Source organism: Panthera uncia, unplaced genomic scaffold (genome assembly GCF_023721935.1).
Source record: "Panthera uncia isolate 11264 unplaced genomic scaffold, Puncia_PCG_1.0 HiC_scaffold_1393, whole genome shotgun sequence".
Lineage (NCBI taxonomy): Eukaryota > Metazoa > Chordata > Mammalia > Carnivora > Felidae > Panthera > Panthera uncia.
Window position 1 is genome coordinate 67,649 of NW_026058023.1, and position 20,108 is coordinate 87,756.

The 20,108-nt window shown below is 41.6% G+C and overlaps 1 protein-coding gene and 1 pseudogene across 1 annotated transcript; both read right to left on the minus strand.

Moving 5' to 3' along the window:
- Positions 1-2,137: 2,137 nt before the first annotated feature.
- Positions 2,138-19,626, minus strand: LOC125917007 (cytochrome c oxidase assembly factor 7). The gene is made up of 3 exons (XM_049623266.1): positions 19,474-19,626; positions 15,917-16,057; positions 2,138-3,410 (listed from the first exon to the last, which is right to left on the minus strand). Exons 1-3 carry the CDS (start codon positions 19,577-19,579, stop codon positions 2,962-2,964), a joined length of 696 nt encoding a protein of 231 aa, XP_049479223.1. The 5' UTR covers positions 19,580-19,626; the 3' UTR covers positions 2,138-2,961.
- Positions 9,283-11,370, minus strand: LOC125917006 (importin subunit alpha-1-like; annotated as a pseudogene).
- Positions 19,627-20,108: the final 482 nt, after the last annotated feature.

A 20,108-nucleotide genomic window follows, 5' to 3' on the forward strand; every position in this document is an offset into this window, starting at 1 on the left:
ACAAGAGAAAACCCAAACCTCTAGGCCCTCTGTCTCTGAGACTCTTGCTTCCCTTTCTCACAACACTGAGCACTGCACTATGAAATTTTAGTGAAAACACAAACCACTAGTCAATTAGGAAACTTCTTCATTAGACTATCCAGGCCAAGCCTGGCACAGAGGAAACACATTAGAAATAGTTGCTAATGATGATTCGAATGCCTGCTAGCCAGAGGACACGGTAATGAGTAGCTTGCTGTGAACAGAATCTGGAAACCCATTTTCAAACCTTGCCTCAAACGTTGCACAAAAGTGAGAAACTCAACCATGCTGGCTTTTATCAATCCATTCCTTCCCAGAGCGACTTGGGTATGAAATGGCCTTGGGACCTTTCTAGGCAGTAAATTCTTACTCTTTACATTTTAATAACTTTTGTGAAGTATACATTTTGAAACTGTTAATGCTTACTCTCTTGCTTTCAGCCCCATCTCACTATGTGATCCAAGGAAGGCAGGCACCTTAGGTCCCAGGCAGGAACTGATCCATAAAAAAATAACCCAGTACATCTGCTACCAAAAATCAAATTAACTCTTCAAAATTACAATACCAATAATTTAATTGGAAAGATATAATTCTTTAAAAAGTAATTAAATGACAACACTATTGGGCCAAAGAATGCTAGTAGGTTGTAAAGGATAGTGATGGGTAATTGTTTCCTCTGCCATGTTCCAAAATGCATTTCATGAAAACATACCGCTTTTATAACCAAAAACTTCAAACCTTGCATTAAAAAAAATTAAATGTTTACATTTTTTTATTGTGGTAAATGCGCCTAAAATTTACCATCTTAATCATTTTTAAATGTATAGTTCAGTAGTGTTAACTACTTTGCATTTTTGTGCAAGTAATCTCCAGAACGATTTCATCTTGCAAAATTCAAACTCTATAACCATTAAATAACTTCCCATTTTCCCCTTCCCCCAGCCTGTGCCAACCACCATTCTACTCTCTCTCTGAGTAGATCTAGATACCTCATGTAAATGAAATCACACAGTATGTCTTTTTGTGATGGCTATTTCATGTAGCATGTCTTTTAGGTTCATCCATGTAGCATGGGTCAGATTTTCCTTCCTTTTAAGGCTGAGTGATATTCCATTGTATGTATACACCACATTTTGTGTATCCACTCACTCACTGATAGACATCTGAGTTTGCTTCTGCTTTGTGGCAACTGTAAATGTTGCTATGAACATAGGTGCACCCAGAAATGGAACTGTTAGATGATATGGCCATTCTATGTTTAATTTTTTGAGGAACCACTATATTGTTTTCTCCCCCCCCCCCAACTATATTGTTTTCTGAAGTGGCTATATCATTTTACATTCCCACCAACAATGTGTAAGGGTTCCAATTTCTCCATATCCTTGAAAATGTTTGTCTTTTTTATTATTATTATTTTTTAATGTTTATTTATTTTTGACAAAGAGAGAGAGATAGAGCATGAGTGGGTGAGGGGCAGAGAGAGAGGGAGACACAGAATCCGAAGCAGGCTCCAGGCTCTGAGCTGTCAGCACAGAGCCCAACGTAGGGCTCGAACTCACAGACCGTGAGATCATGACCTGAGCTGAAGTCGGACACTCAACAGACTGAGCCACACAGGGAGCACCCCCCTTTTTTTAATAGAACAGCCGTCCTGACAAGTGTGGGATAATTATCTCATTCTGGTTTTGATTTGCATTTCCCTAATGATTAGGGATGTTGAGCATCTTTTCATATGCTTGTTGGCTTACAGAGTTTATTTTAAACCAAACAAAAACTACTTCACATTTTAAAAATAAACTCACTTTTTAAAACTTATCTGCTCCTGGGGAAGTCCCTTTCCTCCATCAACTTGAGAAACTGGCAGGCCGAGCTTACAAACCTTCATCTACATTGCATGCCTTCCTTGTAGAACAGCTGCAAAACTGGAAGCTCAGAAACAGTAGGTGGTGACAGACCAGTCCTGTTATTGCAGGAAAATGACAAGCGTGCCCCCTAGTGACGGGTTAGGAAGATAATAGAAAAGGCAAAGGTTTACCTTAAAAGAAAAAGCACAACCACCACAAAGAACATCTCTACCCTACCCAGAATCTGGAGAGAAACTAGTAACACAAACTACTAATCAATCACAATAGTTTATTCACAGAGACAGTTAAAAAGATCCAGTTCTGAGGGACAAAATGTGTCACAAAACCTTTGCTTACAAATCCCTAGGTGAAGTTGCCTTGGGAATAATCTGTCCTTCAGCATGATGAGCAATGCCAAGTGAGTGGACTGGGGATGCTAATTTTCAACTGTGGATGCCTCCGCTAAAGCACAGCTTATATTTCATCCTCTTTGGCAATCCTGAAGCATAATGACCTTTAACTTTTATGCTGCACATCCCTCCCAATCTCTAAGAATTTATTGAAGATCTGACTCTAAAGGCAAAAAGGAAGCCCACACCAATGATTACATAAGTCAGAGGGTGGAAGTCGTGACTATTTAACTGTTCTTAGCTCCTTAAGCCCTCTATTATGTAAGTCAAGACTCTGATTTTCAAGCCCTCCCAACTAAAATAATAATAATGATAATAATAAGGTCTGATTCCTTCAGGCACTGTGGCTGCTGAGTCTTCCTGCTCTTTGTCTCCCCTCTCCACCCCCCGCCCAGTCTCTACTGCTCTCTAGTTTGCTGTTTTTCACAGAGCACAGACTCTGAGACATAAAATCCCATAAATGTGTGTGTCTTCACAGAACACAACAGATGAAAGAATACTGACTGAAATAAACATTTCAGGCTACAACCTAGTAGGTGACACTCTGGGGTAATGGGTCTATGTAACCAGAGCTACTGACATTAAGTCCCAAGTCTTCCTGCTCCAGCAGGTTGACCTTCAAGGGCTATGTAAGACATAGGAGGTGCCAGCCTCAAGCTGTGTGTTACTTAGAAGCATGGGCCACACTACCCAAATGTCAAAGGCTGGACATTTTTCTGCTGTTCTTTGTGCAGCTGCCGGGCCCGGTTTTTTAGCACCTCGGCCTTTGCCTCATCTTTATCTACACCATCCCCCAGCCTGTACATGCGGCTGGCATTGGCACAGGCCCAGACATGGCCCAAGTCACAGGCTTTCATTGAGTATTTACATGCCAGGCCCATGTCCTTGGGAAAGCCAGGGGCACCCTGCAGGAACATGGCACTGAGATTGAAGCAGCTGGAGGCATAGCTGCCCTCACAGGCCCTTGTGTAGTAGTCTCTGGCCTTCTCCAGATCAGGCTGGCCATCTTCATTGACCTGTCCATCATGTGCCAAGAGACCAACGTTGTGACATGCCTCCACAGACTTCCTTCCAGGCTTCTCACACGCCATCAGAAAGCAGCTGGAGGCAGCTTTCAGGTCCTGGGTCAGTCCACCTGGGAGGAAGGAAAGGGAAGAAAAAAATAAAACCAACCAGGGCAGAACCTGCATGTCTCAGGCCAAAGTTAGAGACTAATTCCTGAATAAAGTTCATACATTTTGAGCTAAGGCAGCATGAAAGGAAGGTGGCCTGGTATATAGCACAAAGACCTTCCAGCCTTGGAATCTTTTGTTCAAATGATATCTTATAAGGCAGACCACCCCTAAGGGAGGTGAAAAGTGGGGACTATAAGAACTACCTCATGGGGTTATAGGGAGAACATGTGATCTTATAAGCACTTTGTTAAATGTTCATTAAATGTATATTGAATACATATTATTTGCCAACTACTGTTCTAGGTTCTGGAATAAACAGACACAGTCCCTACCCTTATAATCTAATGAAACAGATATTTAACAACCACACAACCTAATGTATGATTTTAAGTGTGACAAGTATTTGGAAGAAAAGTCCAGGATGCTATGAGAATGTATCATGGCTCTGACCTAGACCAGGTTAAGATCAAGGAAAGTCTCCCCAAAGAAGTGATATTTGAGATGTAATATAATGGGGAAAAAAAGAAGGAAAAAAAAATGGAGTAAGAATTGTTCTAAGCAGGAGGAATAGGATACAAAGAGAAAAAAAACTCATATGTCTAGAACCCAGAAATCGCTAGGGAAAAAAGGCTGTAGAGACAGGTAAGGGTCAGATCACAGGTCTGACGCACCTTATTAAGGATCCTGTACTTTATCTTAGAAATTATGGGAAACTGCTAATGGGTGATTTTAAGCAATGGTGATGACAGGGCTCAATTTTCTCTTTAGTTTTTAGATTTTTCTTTTTAATGGAAAATTTCAAATCCCTATGTACTATCACTCATTCTCAAAAAATACAAACACTATCTTTTAACATTATTTTTTAAAGAAATCACTCCAAATCTACCACCTAAAAATAACCATCATTATCATTAAGAGAATACCATTCCAGTTAGCTTTGTAGTATATATTCAGATTACATGCTGGCTGGCTGAATGGACAGCTAGATAGATGTACTTTGAAAAACTGGATTGTATATGCTAATTTTATTTTTTAAAGTTTGTTTGTTTGTTTGTTTGTTTGTTTATTTATTTATTTCACATGTGTGAGAGCAGAGGAGGGGCAGAGAGAGACAGAATCCCAAGCAGGCTTCATGCTATCAGCGCAGAACCTGATGTAGGGCTCAATCACACGAACCATGAGATCATGACCTGAGTTGAAATCAAGAGTCTGATGCTTAACCAACTGAGCCACCCAGGTGCCCCTTAACTAAATCTAAGAAGTACTAACTCACAACTATAATAGGTGAGGAGACTGGTGTCTCACATTTCCTTCCATCTTTCCTCCCCCTCCCTCTACTTTTTGTTACTTCTCTATTATTTTAATTTAGGAAGACAGCATAGCACAGTGGTTAACAGAAGCCTGGACTCTGTAGCCAGAAAACCTAGGCTCCAGTCCTGGCTCCATTTCTTGCTGGCTGTGTGACTTTAGGCAAGTTACTTAACCTCTATAAGCCTCCATTTTCCTCACCTGTAACATAAGGAAAACAGTACCTACTTCATATGTTAGAAGCTTAAATGCATTTTTACAAAGAGCCTGGCACATAATAAGTGTCCGGGAAACATTGTGGTGTTTCTATGCTCTAAAGGTTTATATTATTTACATTCTGTTCAGTAACCTAATAAGCCCAATAGTCATTCTAAATGGATTCCACTCATCACCAGTCTTTTCATTAGAGCTTCTCCATTCCTGAATTGTTTCTTTTGATTAACTTCTTTATTGGTTATCAAATAGATTTTTCCAGAAAAACTCATAGATTCTATTTCCCCTGAGTTCTTTCAGTTCTGAGAGTGTATTTGTGCCACCTTATATTTAAATAGGATATAGGTCTTGCTTTTATACACAGCCTAACAATCTATGCCTTTTACTAGAGTGTTTACTTACACTTAATGCAATTGTTGATTATAGCTGGGTTAAAATCTATAATCTTACTTATTTCCCATTTGTCCCAAATGCTTTTTGTTTTTTCTCCTTTCTTGCATTCTTCGGAATCGTGTATTTCTTTTTTTAAAGATTTTATTTCACTTTTAAGTAATCTTTACATTCAACGTGGAGCTCAAACCCATAACCCTGAGATCAAGAGTCACACTCGGGGTGCCTGGGTGGCTCAGTCGGTTAAGCGTCCGACTTCGGCTCAGGTCATGATCTCGCGGTCCGTGGGTTCGAGCCCCGTGTCGGGCTTTGTGCTGACAGCTCAGAGCCTGGAGCCTGTTTCAGATTCTGTGTCTCCCTCTTTCTCTGACCCTCCCCTGTTCATGCTCTCTATCTGTCTCAAAAATAAATAAATAAATAAATGTTAAAAAAAATTTTTTTTTTTAAATAAAGAGTCACACTCTCCACTAACCCAGCCAGCCAGGTGCCTTGAATTGTGTATTTCTTTGAATTTTTTTTAATGTTTATTCATTTTTTGAGAGAGAGAGAGAGAGAGAGAGAGAGAGAGAGAGAATGAGTGGGGGCAGGACAGAGAGAGAGGGAGACACAGAATATGAAGCAGGCTCCAGCCTCTGAGCTATCAGCACAGTTTGATGCGGGGCTCAAACCCACGAACCATGAGATCATGACCTGAGCTGAAGTTGAATGCTTAGCCAGCTGAGCCTTGAATTGTGTATTTCTAATAATCCATGTCATTCTTATCACTGGTTTTTTAGTTATACTTCCTTCTTCAGTGACTTATCTAGTGAACATATAACATTAATTTATCACAATCTACCACAAATATTATACCACTTCACATATAATGTAAGAATCTTAAAATACATTTTTATTCATTTACCACAGTTCCATCCTTTGTATTATTGCTATTATGTCTTACTTCTACGTATACTTTTTAATTTTACTTCTATATATAAACCTCACAATACACTGCAATTATTTTTGCTTTAAACAGTCTTTTAGAGATATTAAGAATGAGGAAAAAAGTCTCATATCTGCATACATATTCTAATGTGCTTTATTCTTATGTATGGATCTTAGTTTCCATCTGTTATCATTTGCTTTCAATCCAAACAACTTTAACATTTTTTGTGGTGCAGGTCTGCTAATGATTCATTCCATGAGCTTTTGTCTATCTGAAAATGAATTTATTTCATCTTCATTTTTATTTTTTTTAATGTTTATTTATTTTGAGAAAGAGTACATGTGCAAGAGTGGGGGAGGGGCAGAGACAGAGAGAGGGAGAGAGAGAATCCCAAGCAGGCTCCATGATGTCAGTGCAGAGCCGGACATGGGCTCGATCTCATGAACCATGAGATTATGACCTGAGCTGAAATCAAGAGTTGGACGCTTAACCGGCTGAACCACCAGCTGCCCCCATCTTCATTTTTAAAGACATTTTTGCTAAAGTAGAATTCATTTGGATAGTTTTTTCTTTCAGCCCTTAAAGATGTTTTGTCTTCTGGCTTATGTTGCTTCTGATGAAAAGTCAGGAGTTGTTCTCACCACTATTCCCTTCAAAGTCTTTCTCTGATTGCCTTTTTTTTTTTTTAATTTTTAAAAATTAAAAAAAAATTTTTTTTTTATAGAGTCCACATGGGGAGACAAGCAGGGGAGAGGCAGAGAGAGAGAGGGGGGCAGAGAGAGAGAGAGAGAGAGTTCCCAACACGTGGCTTGATCCCATGACCCATCATGGCCTGAGCTGAAATCAAGAGTTGGACACCCAACTGACTGAGCCACCCGGGTGCCCTTGTCTGATGGCTTTTAAGATTTTCTCTTTATCTTCGTTTTTCACCAAATTGGTAATAATGTGTCTAGGTATAATTTCATTGGTTATCCTGCTTGGGTTCAGTGAATGCCATGGATCAGCAGACTGATACTTTTCATCAAATTTGGAAATTTTTCTGCTGTTATTTCTTCAAATATATACATATTTTGCCCCAATCTCTTTTCTTTCTGGGACTCTGATATACATGTGTTAGGTTGAAGAATACTGACTCCTACAGGTTGAGGCTCTTTTTTTTTTCTCATCACTTCATTTTGGGTAATATCTATAATCCTATATTCAAGTTCACCAATCTTTCAAATTGTCTATTTTGCTATTAAGCCTGTCAAGTAACTTCTCATTTCAAATATTATGTTTTTCTACTGTAGGATTTCATTTGGTTCAAGTGTTAATTTCTCTAATGTGATTTCCTATCTATTCACTCATTATGCCATATTTTATTTTAACTTTTAAAAATCTTTGTTACACCTGTTTTAAATTTTTTTTTAATGTTTATTTATTTTTGAGACAGAGACAGAGCATGAACGGGGGAGAGTCAGAGAGAGAGGGAGACACAGAATCCGAAGCAGGCTCCAGGCTCTGAGCTGTCAGCACAGAGCCCGATGTGGGGCTCGAACTCATGGACCGTGAGATCATGACCTGAGCCGAAGTTGGACGCTTAACCGACTGAGCCACCCAGGTGCCCCTATTACACCTGTTTTAAAATATTTAACTGTTAATTCCAACATCTCTGTCATATCTAGGTGTTTCTGTTGACTGCTTTTTTTCTGTTTAGCAATTTCTTATTTTATGCTAAACACTGTACATGATACTTTGTTCAATCTGGATTTTGCTATATTCCTTTGAAGGTTGTTGAACTTTTGTTCTGGTAGCCAAAATCCCTATGGCACTTGTTTTTAAGTTTTGTTAGAGCAGATTATAGAACAGTCTTGCTACTAGGGCAATCTCAGTTGAATGTAGTGTTCAATGTCTCTCCACTCGGGCTGGTTGGAATTCAAACCACTCCCATTACTGTGAAACCTCTGGAACCTCTTCTCAGTTCACAGCTCCCCAGTAGCTTTTCAATGAAGGTCTCTCAGTCTCCCTCTATGCATGTGCTGCTTAACATTAGGCCAAAGACTTAAAAGTACTCCTATATGGATTTCTGGAGTACCTTCTCAATATAGCTTCTTTCTTCTCTAGCATTCTGTCCCTCAAATTCCAACTGCTTTATTCACCAGAAATTCTGACTTCTGCCTCATCAGTTCAGCAAAATTGTCATGCTCTCTTTGGCTTCCATCTCTGTGATAGTCTGGAAAGAACTTCCAGGCAGAAAAAGTAACCATGGACGGGGCTCACATTTTATGTTTCCCTTTTCTTGAGGATCACAGCACTACACTGCCTGTTTTTCATATATTTTATCCAATGTATGGTTTATATTCTTTTTTTTTCTTTTTAACTAAAGAAAAAGGTGGAATTTAATCTTCATTTACAGGATACTGCAAGATACGAAATTCCACACAGAAATAAGAAACCTATTGAGAAGAGAAGCTTCAGACAGTATACATAACTTGGAACTGTTCAAGTATAACTGTAGTGTAAAAAATGCTATAATAGCAAACCACACTTAAAAAGAATTCTTCGGGGGGGCACTTGGGTGGCTCAGTCGGTTAAGCGTCCGACTTCGGCTCAGGTCTTGATCTCACAGTTCGTGGGTTCGAGCCCCGCATCAGGCTCTGTGCTGACAGCTCAGAGCCTGGAGCCTGTTTCAGATTCTGTGTCTCCCTCTCTTTGCCCCTCCCCCACTTGCGCTCTGTCTCCCTCGGTCTAAAAAATAAATAAACATTTAAAAAATTAAAAAAAAAAAAAAAAAGAACTCTTGGGGGGCACCTGGGTGGCTCAGTTGGTTAAACATGTGACTGTTGATTTCAGCTCAGGTCATGTTCTCACGATTGTGAGATCTTGCTCCATGTTGGGATCCACACTGAGCAAGGAGTCTGCTTAAGATTCTCTCTTTCTCTCTACTTCTTTTAAATTTTTTTTTTTTAATGTTTATTTATTTTTGAGAGAGAGAGACAGAGTGTGAGCAGGGGAAGGGCAGAGAGAGAGGGAGACACAGAATCTGAAGCAGGCTCCAGGCTCCGAGCTTCCAGCACAGAGCCCGATGTGGGGCTCGAACCCACAAACTGAGAGATCATGACTTGAGCCGAAGTCGGATGCGTAACTGACTGAGCCACCTAGGCACTCGCTCTCTCTCTATTTCTGCTCCTCTCCCAAGCTTGTATTCTCTCTTTCTCTAACATAAAAATAAAGTAAAATTAAAAAATTAAAAAGAGTTTTTGGGGCACCTGGGTGGCTCAGTCAGTTCAGCAGCCAACTCTGGAATTTGGCTCAGGTCGTGATCCCAGGGTCATGGGATTGAGCCCTGCATCAGGCTCTGCACTGAGCATGGAGCCTGCTTGGGATTCTCTTTCCCTCTCTCTCTCTCTCTTCCTCTTCCCCACTTATGTGAGAGCACTCTCTCTCTTTAAAATAAAATAAAAAGTAAAAATAAATAAAAAATAAAAAGACTTCTTAGTAGAGAAACAGTAAAACAAATGTATAGCAAACATAGTACACAACAAACAACTTTCTGCCTCAGCTGTACAATCTAAAAGTTAAAGGTTCCAGATCTGCAATCCTGAAGTGAGAATGTATAGCATTTGGAGGTAATTTCTGGCACATTTTTTTCCCCTCTTCTTCTACAGAGAAATACTTCTCAGTTGAGTGCAATGAAGCTTTGTATAAAACTCATGGTTTTGTGGAGCTTCAATTTTGTCCAAACCTCCACTTTGGTCAATCATTATGCTAAGTTTCTCAGTTTCACCTAGTTTCTTAGCAGCCTGAAAGATATTTGAAATAGTGTTCAGAATAACCCCAGCATCTTCCACAGTTAAGAGGTTCATCAGTGGTTCTATTATACCACAATGAATAAGATTTATAATCTATTCAACTGGCCCACCAGTTGAATAGTTGGTCACAGCCCATACAGCTTCCTTTTGTGTTTTAAAGTTTTCCTTAGAATGCCAGTGAGAAATGGGATTAACCCACGATTCGCAACTTGCTGTGTCTGGTGCCAGCAACCAGCTGTGATGTTTCACACTGTCCACACTGCTTCCTTCTGAGTATTAGTTTTGGGGCTCATTACCAGGCTGGGGAAGATGGCAAGTGCTCCCACTTCTATTACAACATGAGTCGGTTCATCTGTCCCAGTGACAATACTTCCTATGGCTCTTAGCACAGAAGTCACAATTGACAATTTAGGAGCTCTTAGAAGCATTACAAGTTGGGGCACAACTCCCCTTTCAACAACCACTTTTATCTGCTCATTTGGACCACCAGTCTGGTAAGAAATGGTCCAGCAGGTATCTGCCAATACTTCTGGATCACCATAATGCAGGAGAAGAACTAAAATAGGAAGAAGTTGCTTAACAGCATCTACAGGAGCACAGGATCCTTTTTGTAACAAAAATTTGGAAGCGTCCCGATAAGATTACCTAAGTAACCACATGCTACAGATGACATATCAGAAACTGCAAGAAGGGCCAACAGTGGGTCAAATGTACCATACTTGAAAACCAAATCTCAGAAAACTGAACTATCGCGTACAATGTTTCCTAGAGCTCATACAGCTTGTTCACTGATGCGAGCATGGGAAGATGTCAATGGAGAAATGAATGCTGGGACAGCACCTCTATCTACCACAGCCTTGGTCTGTTCTGATATTCTAGAAGCAATGTTAGTGAGAGCTCAAGCAGATTCAACTGAATGGGACTACAAACAATTCTGTCCAAAAAGGACACAAATTTTGGAATGAAACCAAGCCAGATGATGTTCTCTATGGGGGCTGCTTTTCCCCAGAAAGCAGTTTCTTAGCAGCTTGAGTAGCCTGGAGGTGGCTTTCCAAATTGTTGCTATTTATGCTTTTGACAATGCTATTAACAGATCAACTTACACTGCCCTGGTTGTTGTGGAGAAGTAGATTTATTAGGAAATTAGCTTACGTTTCTCCTTTTCAGCATCTAGTCTTCCTTCTTAGCTTTCCTCAGGTCCACATTAACTTCTACTTGACACCACCTCATTTTTATACTGTCTTTCCCCTTGTTCTTGAATCTGTTAAGGTGGGCAGCTGGTGAACTGCAGTGTCATTGGAAGACTGGGTTGTGACACAGAGGGAGAAAGCCACAAAGGCCGACTCAGGCTTCCACAGAAAGCACAGGCTATGGGTTGGCTGCCCTCAAAAACATCCACCACAGCCCAGCCCAAGACAGTGTCCATGGTTTATATTTTTACAAGTTCATTTTAGGGGTGCCTGGGTGGCTCAGTTGGTTAAATGTCATACGCTTGATTTCGGCTCAGGTCATGATCTCACAGTCGTGAGATGAAGCCCCACTTCGGGCTCCATGCTGAGTGTGGAGCCTGCTTGTTTGGGATTCTCTCTCTCCCTCTCTTTCTCTGCTCCTCCCCTGCTCATGCTATCATAAAATAAACTTTTTTTTTAAAGTTCATTTTAGTTCCTTACGGAAAGAGGATTAGAGACCTGCATTAATCTCCTAACTGTAATTCAAGCAGGAGAGGAAGGTAGCTTGGATAAGAATGATGCAGGAGAGGGAGAGAGGGCAGATTTGAGACATATTTTGGAGATAAACTGGCTATTAGCTACTACTAGAGAGAGATCCACTTGCTAAGGTGGAAGATAATGGGCATAATAAATTGGGGTGAGAAAAAACAATTAAGAATTCCGTATCTGATTTAAGTTTAAAAAATCTTTTTTTCAATGTTTATTTTTGAGAGAAAAAGAGAGACAGAGTGCAAGCGGGGGAGAGGCAGAGAGAGAGCGAGACACAGAATCCGAAGCAGGCTCCAGGCTCTGAGCTGTCCACACAGAGCCTGACACAGGGCTTGAACTCACAAGCTGTGAGATCATGACCTGAGCCAAAGTCAGACCCTTAACCAACTGAGCCACCCAGGTGCCCCTGATTTGTTAAGTTTGACATGCCTATGATAATTCTAAGGAGAAAGGTCTAATAAAAAATCAGGTACGTGTGGTCTGAAGCTCACAAAAGCAATCTAGATTAGAGATAAAAGATCTGTTTGCGGGGTGCCTGGGTGCTCAGTCAGTTGAGCATCAGACTCAATTTCAGCTCAGATCATGATCCCAAGGTCATGGGATTGAGCCCCACATCAGGCTCTGCACTGACTGTGGAGCCTGCTTAAGATTTGCTCTCTCTCTTCCTCTGCCCCTCTCCCCAACTCATGCTCTCTCATAAATAAATACATAAATACATAAATAAATAAATTTTTTAGATAAAAAAGATTCATTTGCAATTGTCATCAACTTATCTGAGCTTTCATGTCCTCCTCTAAAGCAATCCCACTTTTTAGAAGAGGAAATTGAAGACTCTTAAACAGAAGGGAAACAAAAGTCATCTATTGTTACCACCACCTAGAGACCATCATTACTTAATTTTTGGTGTATTTCTTCCTAGCACTATGTAGTTTTTTATGTAGTTTGCCCCCTTTTTTTTTTTTCTTTTTAAGTAATCTCTGTGCCCAACATGGGGCTCAAACTCACAACCCTAAGATCAAGAGTCCCACGCTCTACTGACTGAGCCAGCCAGGCGCCCCAATTTGGTTTTTTTACATTTGTAATCATGAACCTTCTTCGCGCCCCATTAGAAACCCTTCTTAATATCTGTTTTATTGGTTGCATAATATTTCCTCAAAGACATATGTGTCAGAGTTAACTTCTACTTCTTTTCATAGGACACATGGATTGTTTCACAAGAATAGTTCAAAGTTGATTTCCTATATGAAAACATTTGGCCAACGTATTTCTTGGATGTGCACACTCTAAGTGTGCAATCCAGAGTAACTTCTGCAGCACAACCAGACCTGTTCACGTTGATAAAACGTTTTACAATTTAACAAAGCAGTCACATCTATTCTCATTTGATGCTCAGAAAAATCCTATGAAGAAGGTATGAGTGGACCTTCTTACTCTAATTTTGTCAACGAAGAAATTGCTACTCAGAGAAAGAAAATGCCTTGCCAGATGCTACACTGTCTAAAAGTGGGTTCTTTGGCCTCCCACTCTTTCCCTTGCCCCAAGCTATCCTTGGTAAAAGAGTTATTAACCTGTCTGTGTCAAGAAAGGACACGGGGTGATTTTTTAGCAAAAAGCAAAAGCAAAGCAAAAAGCAAAAAGCAAAAAGCAAAAGCAAAAGCAAAAGCAAAAAGACTGGAAAATTCTTTGGCTCAGAACTAGGCAGGGGGAGTCAACAGTTTTGGCTTTTAAACATGGCAGGGCCCAAGGTCTGCTAAACAGCAATCCAAAATGGCTTGAGTAGCAAAGATCAGCTAACAGGATCTTCCATGACCACTGTGGTTTGAACATCCAGAGAAATTTAACAGGATTAAGTACTGATCTCTAAACACTCTGTGTTCTTTCACACCCACACACCTTCTCTTTGCCTGAGATAACTCTTATTACCACCTCCACCAAACAAACCACACTCTGTCCTTCAAGGACCAGTTTGAATGCTGCCTCTTCTGCGACAGCACCCCCTGTGTCAACACTGAACACACACTCCCAGCACTGACCCTCTATGGTATTTTACATATCTCTCTGAAGATGCTTCTCAAGCTCTCCCAGGTGTAACAGGTATTAGAGTCCTTCTTCCCTCCCTCTACTGGTCCATACTTAATTCATTCTCTCACTAAAGATAGTAAAAGTGTGCTCAATAAAGTAACATCTAAAAGAAAAAAAATGTCAATATACAATCATTAATCACATCAATTTGTCTAATAAGAGAACAATTTCAGGGCCTCTTTTGTTTTCTCTAATTCAATAAGAAATTCAAAGTCCTTGTGAAAAATATAGTAAAAAACGGTAAAAAGATTACTTAACATTAAAGGGGGTGGGAGAAAATGCCTGGCTGGCTCAGTTGGTAGAGCATGTAACCTTTAATCTCAGGGTTTTGAGTTTGAGCCTCATGTTGGGTGTGGAGATTACTTAAATCGAGTGAACGTCCAACCTCAGCTCAGGTCATGATCTTGCAGTTCATGAGTTTGAGCCCCACATCAAGCTTGCTGCTGTCAGCCTGTCAGCACAGAACCCCCTTCGGATCCTCTGTCTCCCTCTCTCTGTTCCTCCCCCATTTGCACTCTCTCAAAAATAAATAAACATTAAAAAAAGAAACATTATTTTTTAATGGGCTAATTAACATTCCATCCAATGGAGGTAACATTATTTATTTAACTAAGCTGCTACTGTTGGCACACAGGTTTTAGGGTTTTTTTTTAAATCATTATTTTAATGAAATTGTGTATTACCTGTAAACTGTAAGTTAATGAAAATAAAATTTTGCCAGATAAATAATACTAGGGTATCTTTTCACATAACTTTTACTTGCATTTCCAGTTATTTCCTTAGGAAGGACACTAGGAGAATTATTAGGTCAAAAAAATGCCTCTCTGCTCCATCAAGGGAAGCTGATATTCCTGCTGATGCTAAACTTTCTTCAAAATAGTGACTACCACAGGCCCCACATCCCATGTGAAAGCAGAAATAGTTCACACAACTCCAGAGAATTAAAAAGACACCCTCTTCATCAAACTTTCACTGAATATCTTTCTAACCAGGCTTGGCTGGGCCCTGGGAGCAAGAGATCAATGAATCATACAATCCTCAAAAAAACAGTTGCCTGTCAAAGGTCATATTCTCTATTTGTGATGTTTTTAAAATATGCCCATAAATTCTTTGCTATTCTTTCCTTCAAAAGCCTGGATGTTAGTTCTCTCCTATTAGTGTGGACTGGACTGATTCACTTCTAACAGAATGTGATAGAAATGAAAAACATGTGACCTCCAAGGGTAGGTCATAAAAGACACCGTGGATTCCATCCCACTCTCTTTTGGATCACTCACTATGGAGGAAAGCAAGATGCCATGTCAAAATGACACCTAAGCAGCCCACAGACAGATCCCTGTCACAAAGAATGGAGGTCTCCTGATAAGAGCTAGAAAGGAACAGAAAGCTTTCCTAACAGCCATGTGAGTGAGCCATCTTAGAACTGAAAACTCTAGCTCCAGTCAAGCCTTCAAATGACTCTACCCCCAGCTCCCTGGCTAATGTCTTAACTGCAACCTCATTAGAGATCCTGAGGCATATAGCTAAGCAGATCCCAAATTCCTGACCTATAGAAACCATGTGAAATAATAACTTTGTTGGAATAATTTCTTATTTAGCAATAGATAATTTAAACACTACTCACTACTATAGTGATAACTGCAATTAGGGAATTAGGAGAAAAGACAGATGGCAGAGAATTAATAATTGGTCCCTTCCTCTGTGGCAGGCACATGCTGATGTCTTTACCTGCATTATCTTATTATACTTAATATTACTTAATAGCAAGTACTATTTTTTCTCCATTTTACAGGTGATATAACTGAGGCAGAGTTAGAGTGAATGGGTCAAGGTCCCACTTCTTGCTAATAATATTCCCTAAGGTCTGCCTAACTTGAAAGGCTATGTTCTTCCCCCTTGAACTCTCTCCAAATCTTCCCACAATGTGCTTGCCCACAGCCTGGCCAGTGAGGACCCTGAGGTCCTGAGCATGAGGCTCAGGATGTCATGCCAGTACTACCATCAATGACAATGACCAAAGAAAGCAGGCACCACCTTACCTTTTCCGGTCACATAATAAGCCCCCAGTTTATAGCAGCTATCACTGTGTTTGTTCTCTTCACAGTTGAACTTCAATACCTTGGCAGCCTCCTCAAAATTCTTCTGGATCCCTTCCAAATAGTCCACCAACCGATAGCATCCTGTGAGGAGAAGGCAAGAGCTGTTCTTCATGTCAGGGGTTGCTGCTCAGCAGTGGGGAGGGCTGAGGTGTGGCAGGCCAGAATGTGTCTTTTATTGAGGACCAGCTTCTTTCTGTCCTCCTGAGGTGTAGCAAGGTGACCTCACCACAAAGAATGCAGGGGGTGCTCAGCCATCCTACAATTGGCATTGTCTGTCCTTAGCCAGGGCTGAGCAATGTACAGTCTGGGGAGACAGTGGCCACTATTCTGGCTCCACCAGTCACCAGCCATTCTGGTGGAGCCCTCCTGCTCCCTGTTAGCCAGGGCCAAAGATCCACTGCCTTTCATGACTGAAACTTTGCTACCTTTGGAACTTCCCGGGAAGTTCAGCAATAAAACACTGAAAACCAAAAGGGTCCGTGGGCTAGTCTTTGTAGTAGCAAGAAAGTGGTGTTTCCCTGACTATATTCCTCAGCCAGGCTGAGAATGAGAAGCCCAAAGACTGAGTAGAAATGGTAGCTACTAAAGAAGTTGGAAACAGACTCTCCCTTTTTAGCAGTCTCTAATCCCAGTGAGTATCTTCTTAACATCTCTCCCCCCGTCCCTTCTTCATTCCAAATGACACTCATGTCATTAATTTTCCTTCAACAAATATTTGAGCTTCTATGTGCGACCATGTACCACACACTGTTATAGATGGTGGGAATACAGTCACTTCCCCTCCTAAAAATTACATTCTAGAGGAGGGAAAAAAATAAGTAGATAGGTGAGCAAGATGCATTTATATTTTTTAAGACACACTTAAACAGTAACAAATGTTATGTGATTGAAATAAAACAGGGTAAGATAGTTTGTTGTGCAAACTGCCGGAATAGTTACAAGACTGGGCAATCAGGGAGGACCTAGTAAGGACTTTAATGTCTGAGCTGAAATGTGAATAACAAGAATGAACTAATGATTTAAAGACAATAAAACAGGAAGGGGGCAGAAAGTCCCAGGCACAAGAAACAATAAATTAAAAGACCCCAAAGAGGGAATAAGCTTGGTACAAATAAGGTATTATGTGGCTGGATCGAGGAGAAAAGGGGTAGGAAATGAAGAGAGAAAGACAGGGACGAGATAACAGGGCATTGTGGAACACAGGAAGGAGTTACAATTTTATTCCAGGTCAATGGCAAATCACTGGAGGGTTTTAAGAAGGGTAGTGATAGAGGCCCCTGGGTGGCTCAAGTCGGTTGAATGTCCAACTTCGGCTCAGGTCACGATCTCACAGTTCATGGGTTCGAGCCCCACGTCAGGCTCTGTACTGACAGCTCAGAGCCTGGAGCCTGCTATGGATTCTGTCTCCCTCACTCTCTGCCCCTCCCCTACTTGCGCACGTGCACTCTCTCTCTCAAAAATAAATGGATAGTAAAAAAAAATTAAGAAGAGTAGTGATATGATTCAATTTGCATTTTTAAAAGGTTATTCCAGGGGGCACCTGGGTGGCTCAGTCAGTTAAGCATCCGACTTCAGCTTGGGTCATGATCTCATGGTTCGTGAGTTCAAGCCCAGCATCAGACTTGGCGCTGACAGCTGGGAGCCTTGGGCCCTGTTTCGATTCTGTCTCCCTCTCTCTCTGCCCCTCCCCCTGCTCATGCTCTGTCTCTCTCTCAAAAATAAGTAAACATAAATAAATAAATAAATAAATAAATAAATAAATGTATGTCATTCTAGTATGTTTGTATATGCCCAGATGAATATAGAAGAACAAGATGCATGAGGGGGTATACTCCAGTAATGGTGACAACCAACATGTTGTTTTGTTATTTAAAAATCTAATAAGACAGCATTTACTAGAACAAAATGAAATTTTTACTATCAGTTTGAAGGTAGATAACAGATTTTAAGGGAATGAGCATGCAAACAGAGGTTGGAAGGCTATTTTAGTTATCCTGGTAAGAGATCATGATGACTTCAAAAGACAGTAGGTATAGTCACTATTGCCTCCTCTCAGGCTCTACTTCTAAAGTGCTGCAGCCAGTCCTTGTATGCCCACCCTTCCCCATTCCAATGCTTAGTATACTCTCCAGAGTACATTACCATGAACTCTCTCCTCAAAAACATGTACGGCTCTTCATTGCCTAAAAGAATAGTCTAAATGCCTTACCCTGGCATTCAAGGCCTGACACACCTCACTCTTCAATCTTATTTAACTACACTACAGTCTCACTTCAACCTTCCAGAAGACAGCATTCTCTTCTCCCACCCTCTCCTCCATTATCAACAGTTGCCTGCTCCTCCTGACCTCCCCCCAGAAGTCTTTCCCACCAATCCTGCTCCTCAGTGACTCCAACTCCTCTTAGGACACAGGTGAGCCCTCCAAGAACCACCCCGGGTTCTTATTAAGCCATCATACTGCAGAACAACTCTGGTTAGTTGGTTAGCTTCAAGAAATGGCGATATCATATTCTGGAAACCAGACTGCAAGCTATTAGAAGGTAAGACTAGTGGGGTGCCTGGATGGCTCAGTCGGTTAAGCATCCAACTTCAGCTCAGGTCATGATCTTGCGGTTTATCAGTTTGAGCTCCACGTTGGGCTCTGTGCTGACAGCTCAGAGCCTGGAGCCTGCTTCAGATTCTGTGTCTCCCTCTCTCTCTGCCCCTTCCCTGCTTGTACTCTGTCTCTCTCTCTCTCAAAAATAAACATGAAAAAATATTAAAAAAAAAAAAGAAGGTAAGACTAGTGTCATTTTTTCCCCCTTTATAAACCACTCACCTGGTGGGTGAGCCCACACCAGGCTGCTCTCTGGGTGACCTCTTTTGGACACCAATATCCACCCACACACTCAAGTCAACTCAATGTTCCCAGAACACAAGGGGCACATTCATGCTTCAGGGCCTTTTCCTCACTAGGTGTTACCTCTCCCTAGCATTGATCTCACAGACCTTCAAGGCTTAGTTCAAATATAACTTTCTCAATGACTACCTTTGACCCTTAATTCAAAATTGCCCTCCTCAACTCCCTATACGTCAGCCCTTTTTCCCATTGCACTAATGACTAGATTCTACCACACGATTTCATGTATTTCCTTACGTTTATTGTCCAATTCCCTCCACTAGAATGTAAGCTCCAGAAGGACAGGGAATTTTATCTGTTCATTGATGTATCCCCATCGCTCTACCCCCAGCACCCAAGCACTTCTCTTCGTACCCGCCCCGGCCTCCAGGCTCTGTCCCTCCTAGTATGCCGCCGCTGCGATCCCCGCAGGTCCTCGAGAAACCCAACCCGTTCCTCCCCAACACACACAACGTCGTTATCGTCCCATCGCGTCCCAACGAGTCCCCGGCCGGAGACCCCTTCCAGACCTCTTCCAGAGGTTGCTAGTGACCCGTCTAGCCCCCTCCCCTCCCCCATGCGTCCCCACGTGTCCCCAGGCTGCGCCGGAGGCGCTCACCGTTCGGGTCCTTCTCGCGGTAGCACTGGTAGTTGCACTCCACCTCCATGTTTTCCAGAAAGGACTTCACCTGCTCCTCGTCCTGGAAGTCCACCACGCCCGCCATGGCCCCTGCTCACTCAGCCGACTTTAGCCGGCCGCTCCTCCCCTGGTGGTTCTGCACACCCGCCCCGCGGTCACGTGAGCCAGCGGAGGGGCGGGCCTGGGGGCGGGCAGCGGAGGTCTGCGCTCACCCGTATCCCGGAAGGGGGGGCGCAGTGAACCTAAATCCTTGAGCTATTGAGGCCTCGAGCTGTTTGGCTGACACGTCTCTTGCTATGTTCACTCCTTTCCTAAAACTGGTGACGATCTTTGTGCAACACTTTTTTCTGAGCCGGCTTTGTGCCCTAATGATTTTCTGCCTGCAGTTATTTATTTCTTCATTCATTCATTCGTTTGTTCGAGGATCTCCAAGTGCCTACTGTGTGCCTCACCCAGGGCTTGGTTCCAGTAATACAACAGCTAGGAAGTATGGTCCCTGCCTTTAAAGAGCTTCCAGTTTAGTGGGAAGACATTTGTTGATTCTGTTCAGCAAGCATTTTGAGCATCTACTATGTGTTAGGTATAGCTGCACAAACCAATATTCATAAGTCTGT

Coding starts and splice junctions, on each gene's coding strand:
- LOC125917007 (XM_049623266.1), bottom strand. CDS start 19,579: ATGGCGGGCGTGGTGGACTTCCAGGACGAGGAGCAGGTGAAGTCCTTT. Junction 16,058..19,473: donor CCGCGAGAAGGACCCGAACG/GTGAGCGCCTCC, acceptor TTCTCCTCACAG/GATGCTATCGGTTGGTGGAC. Junction 3,411..15,916: donor TTATTATGTGACCGGAAAAG/GTAAGGTGGTGC, acceptor CCTTCCTCCCAG/GTGGACTGACCCAGGACCTG.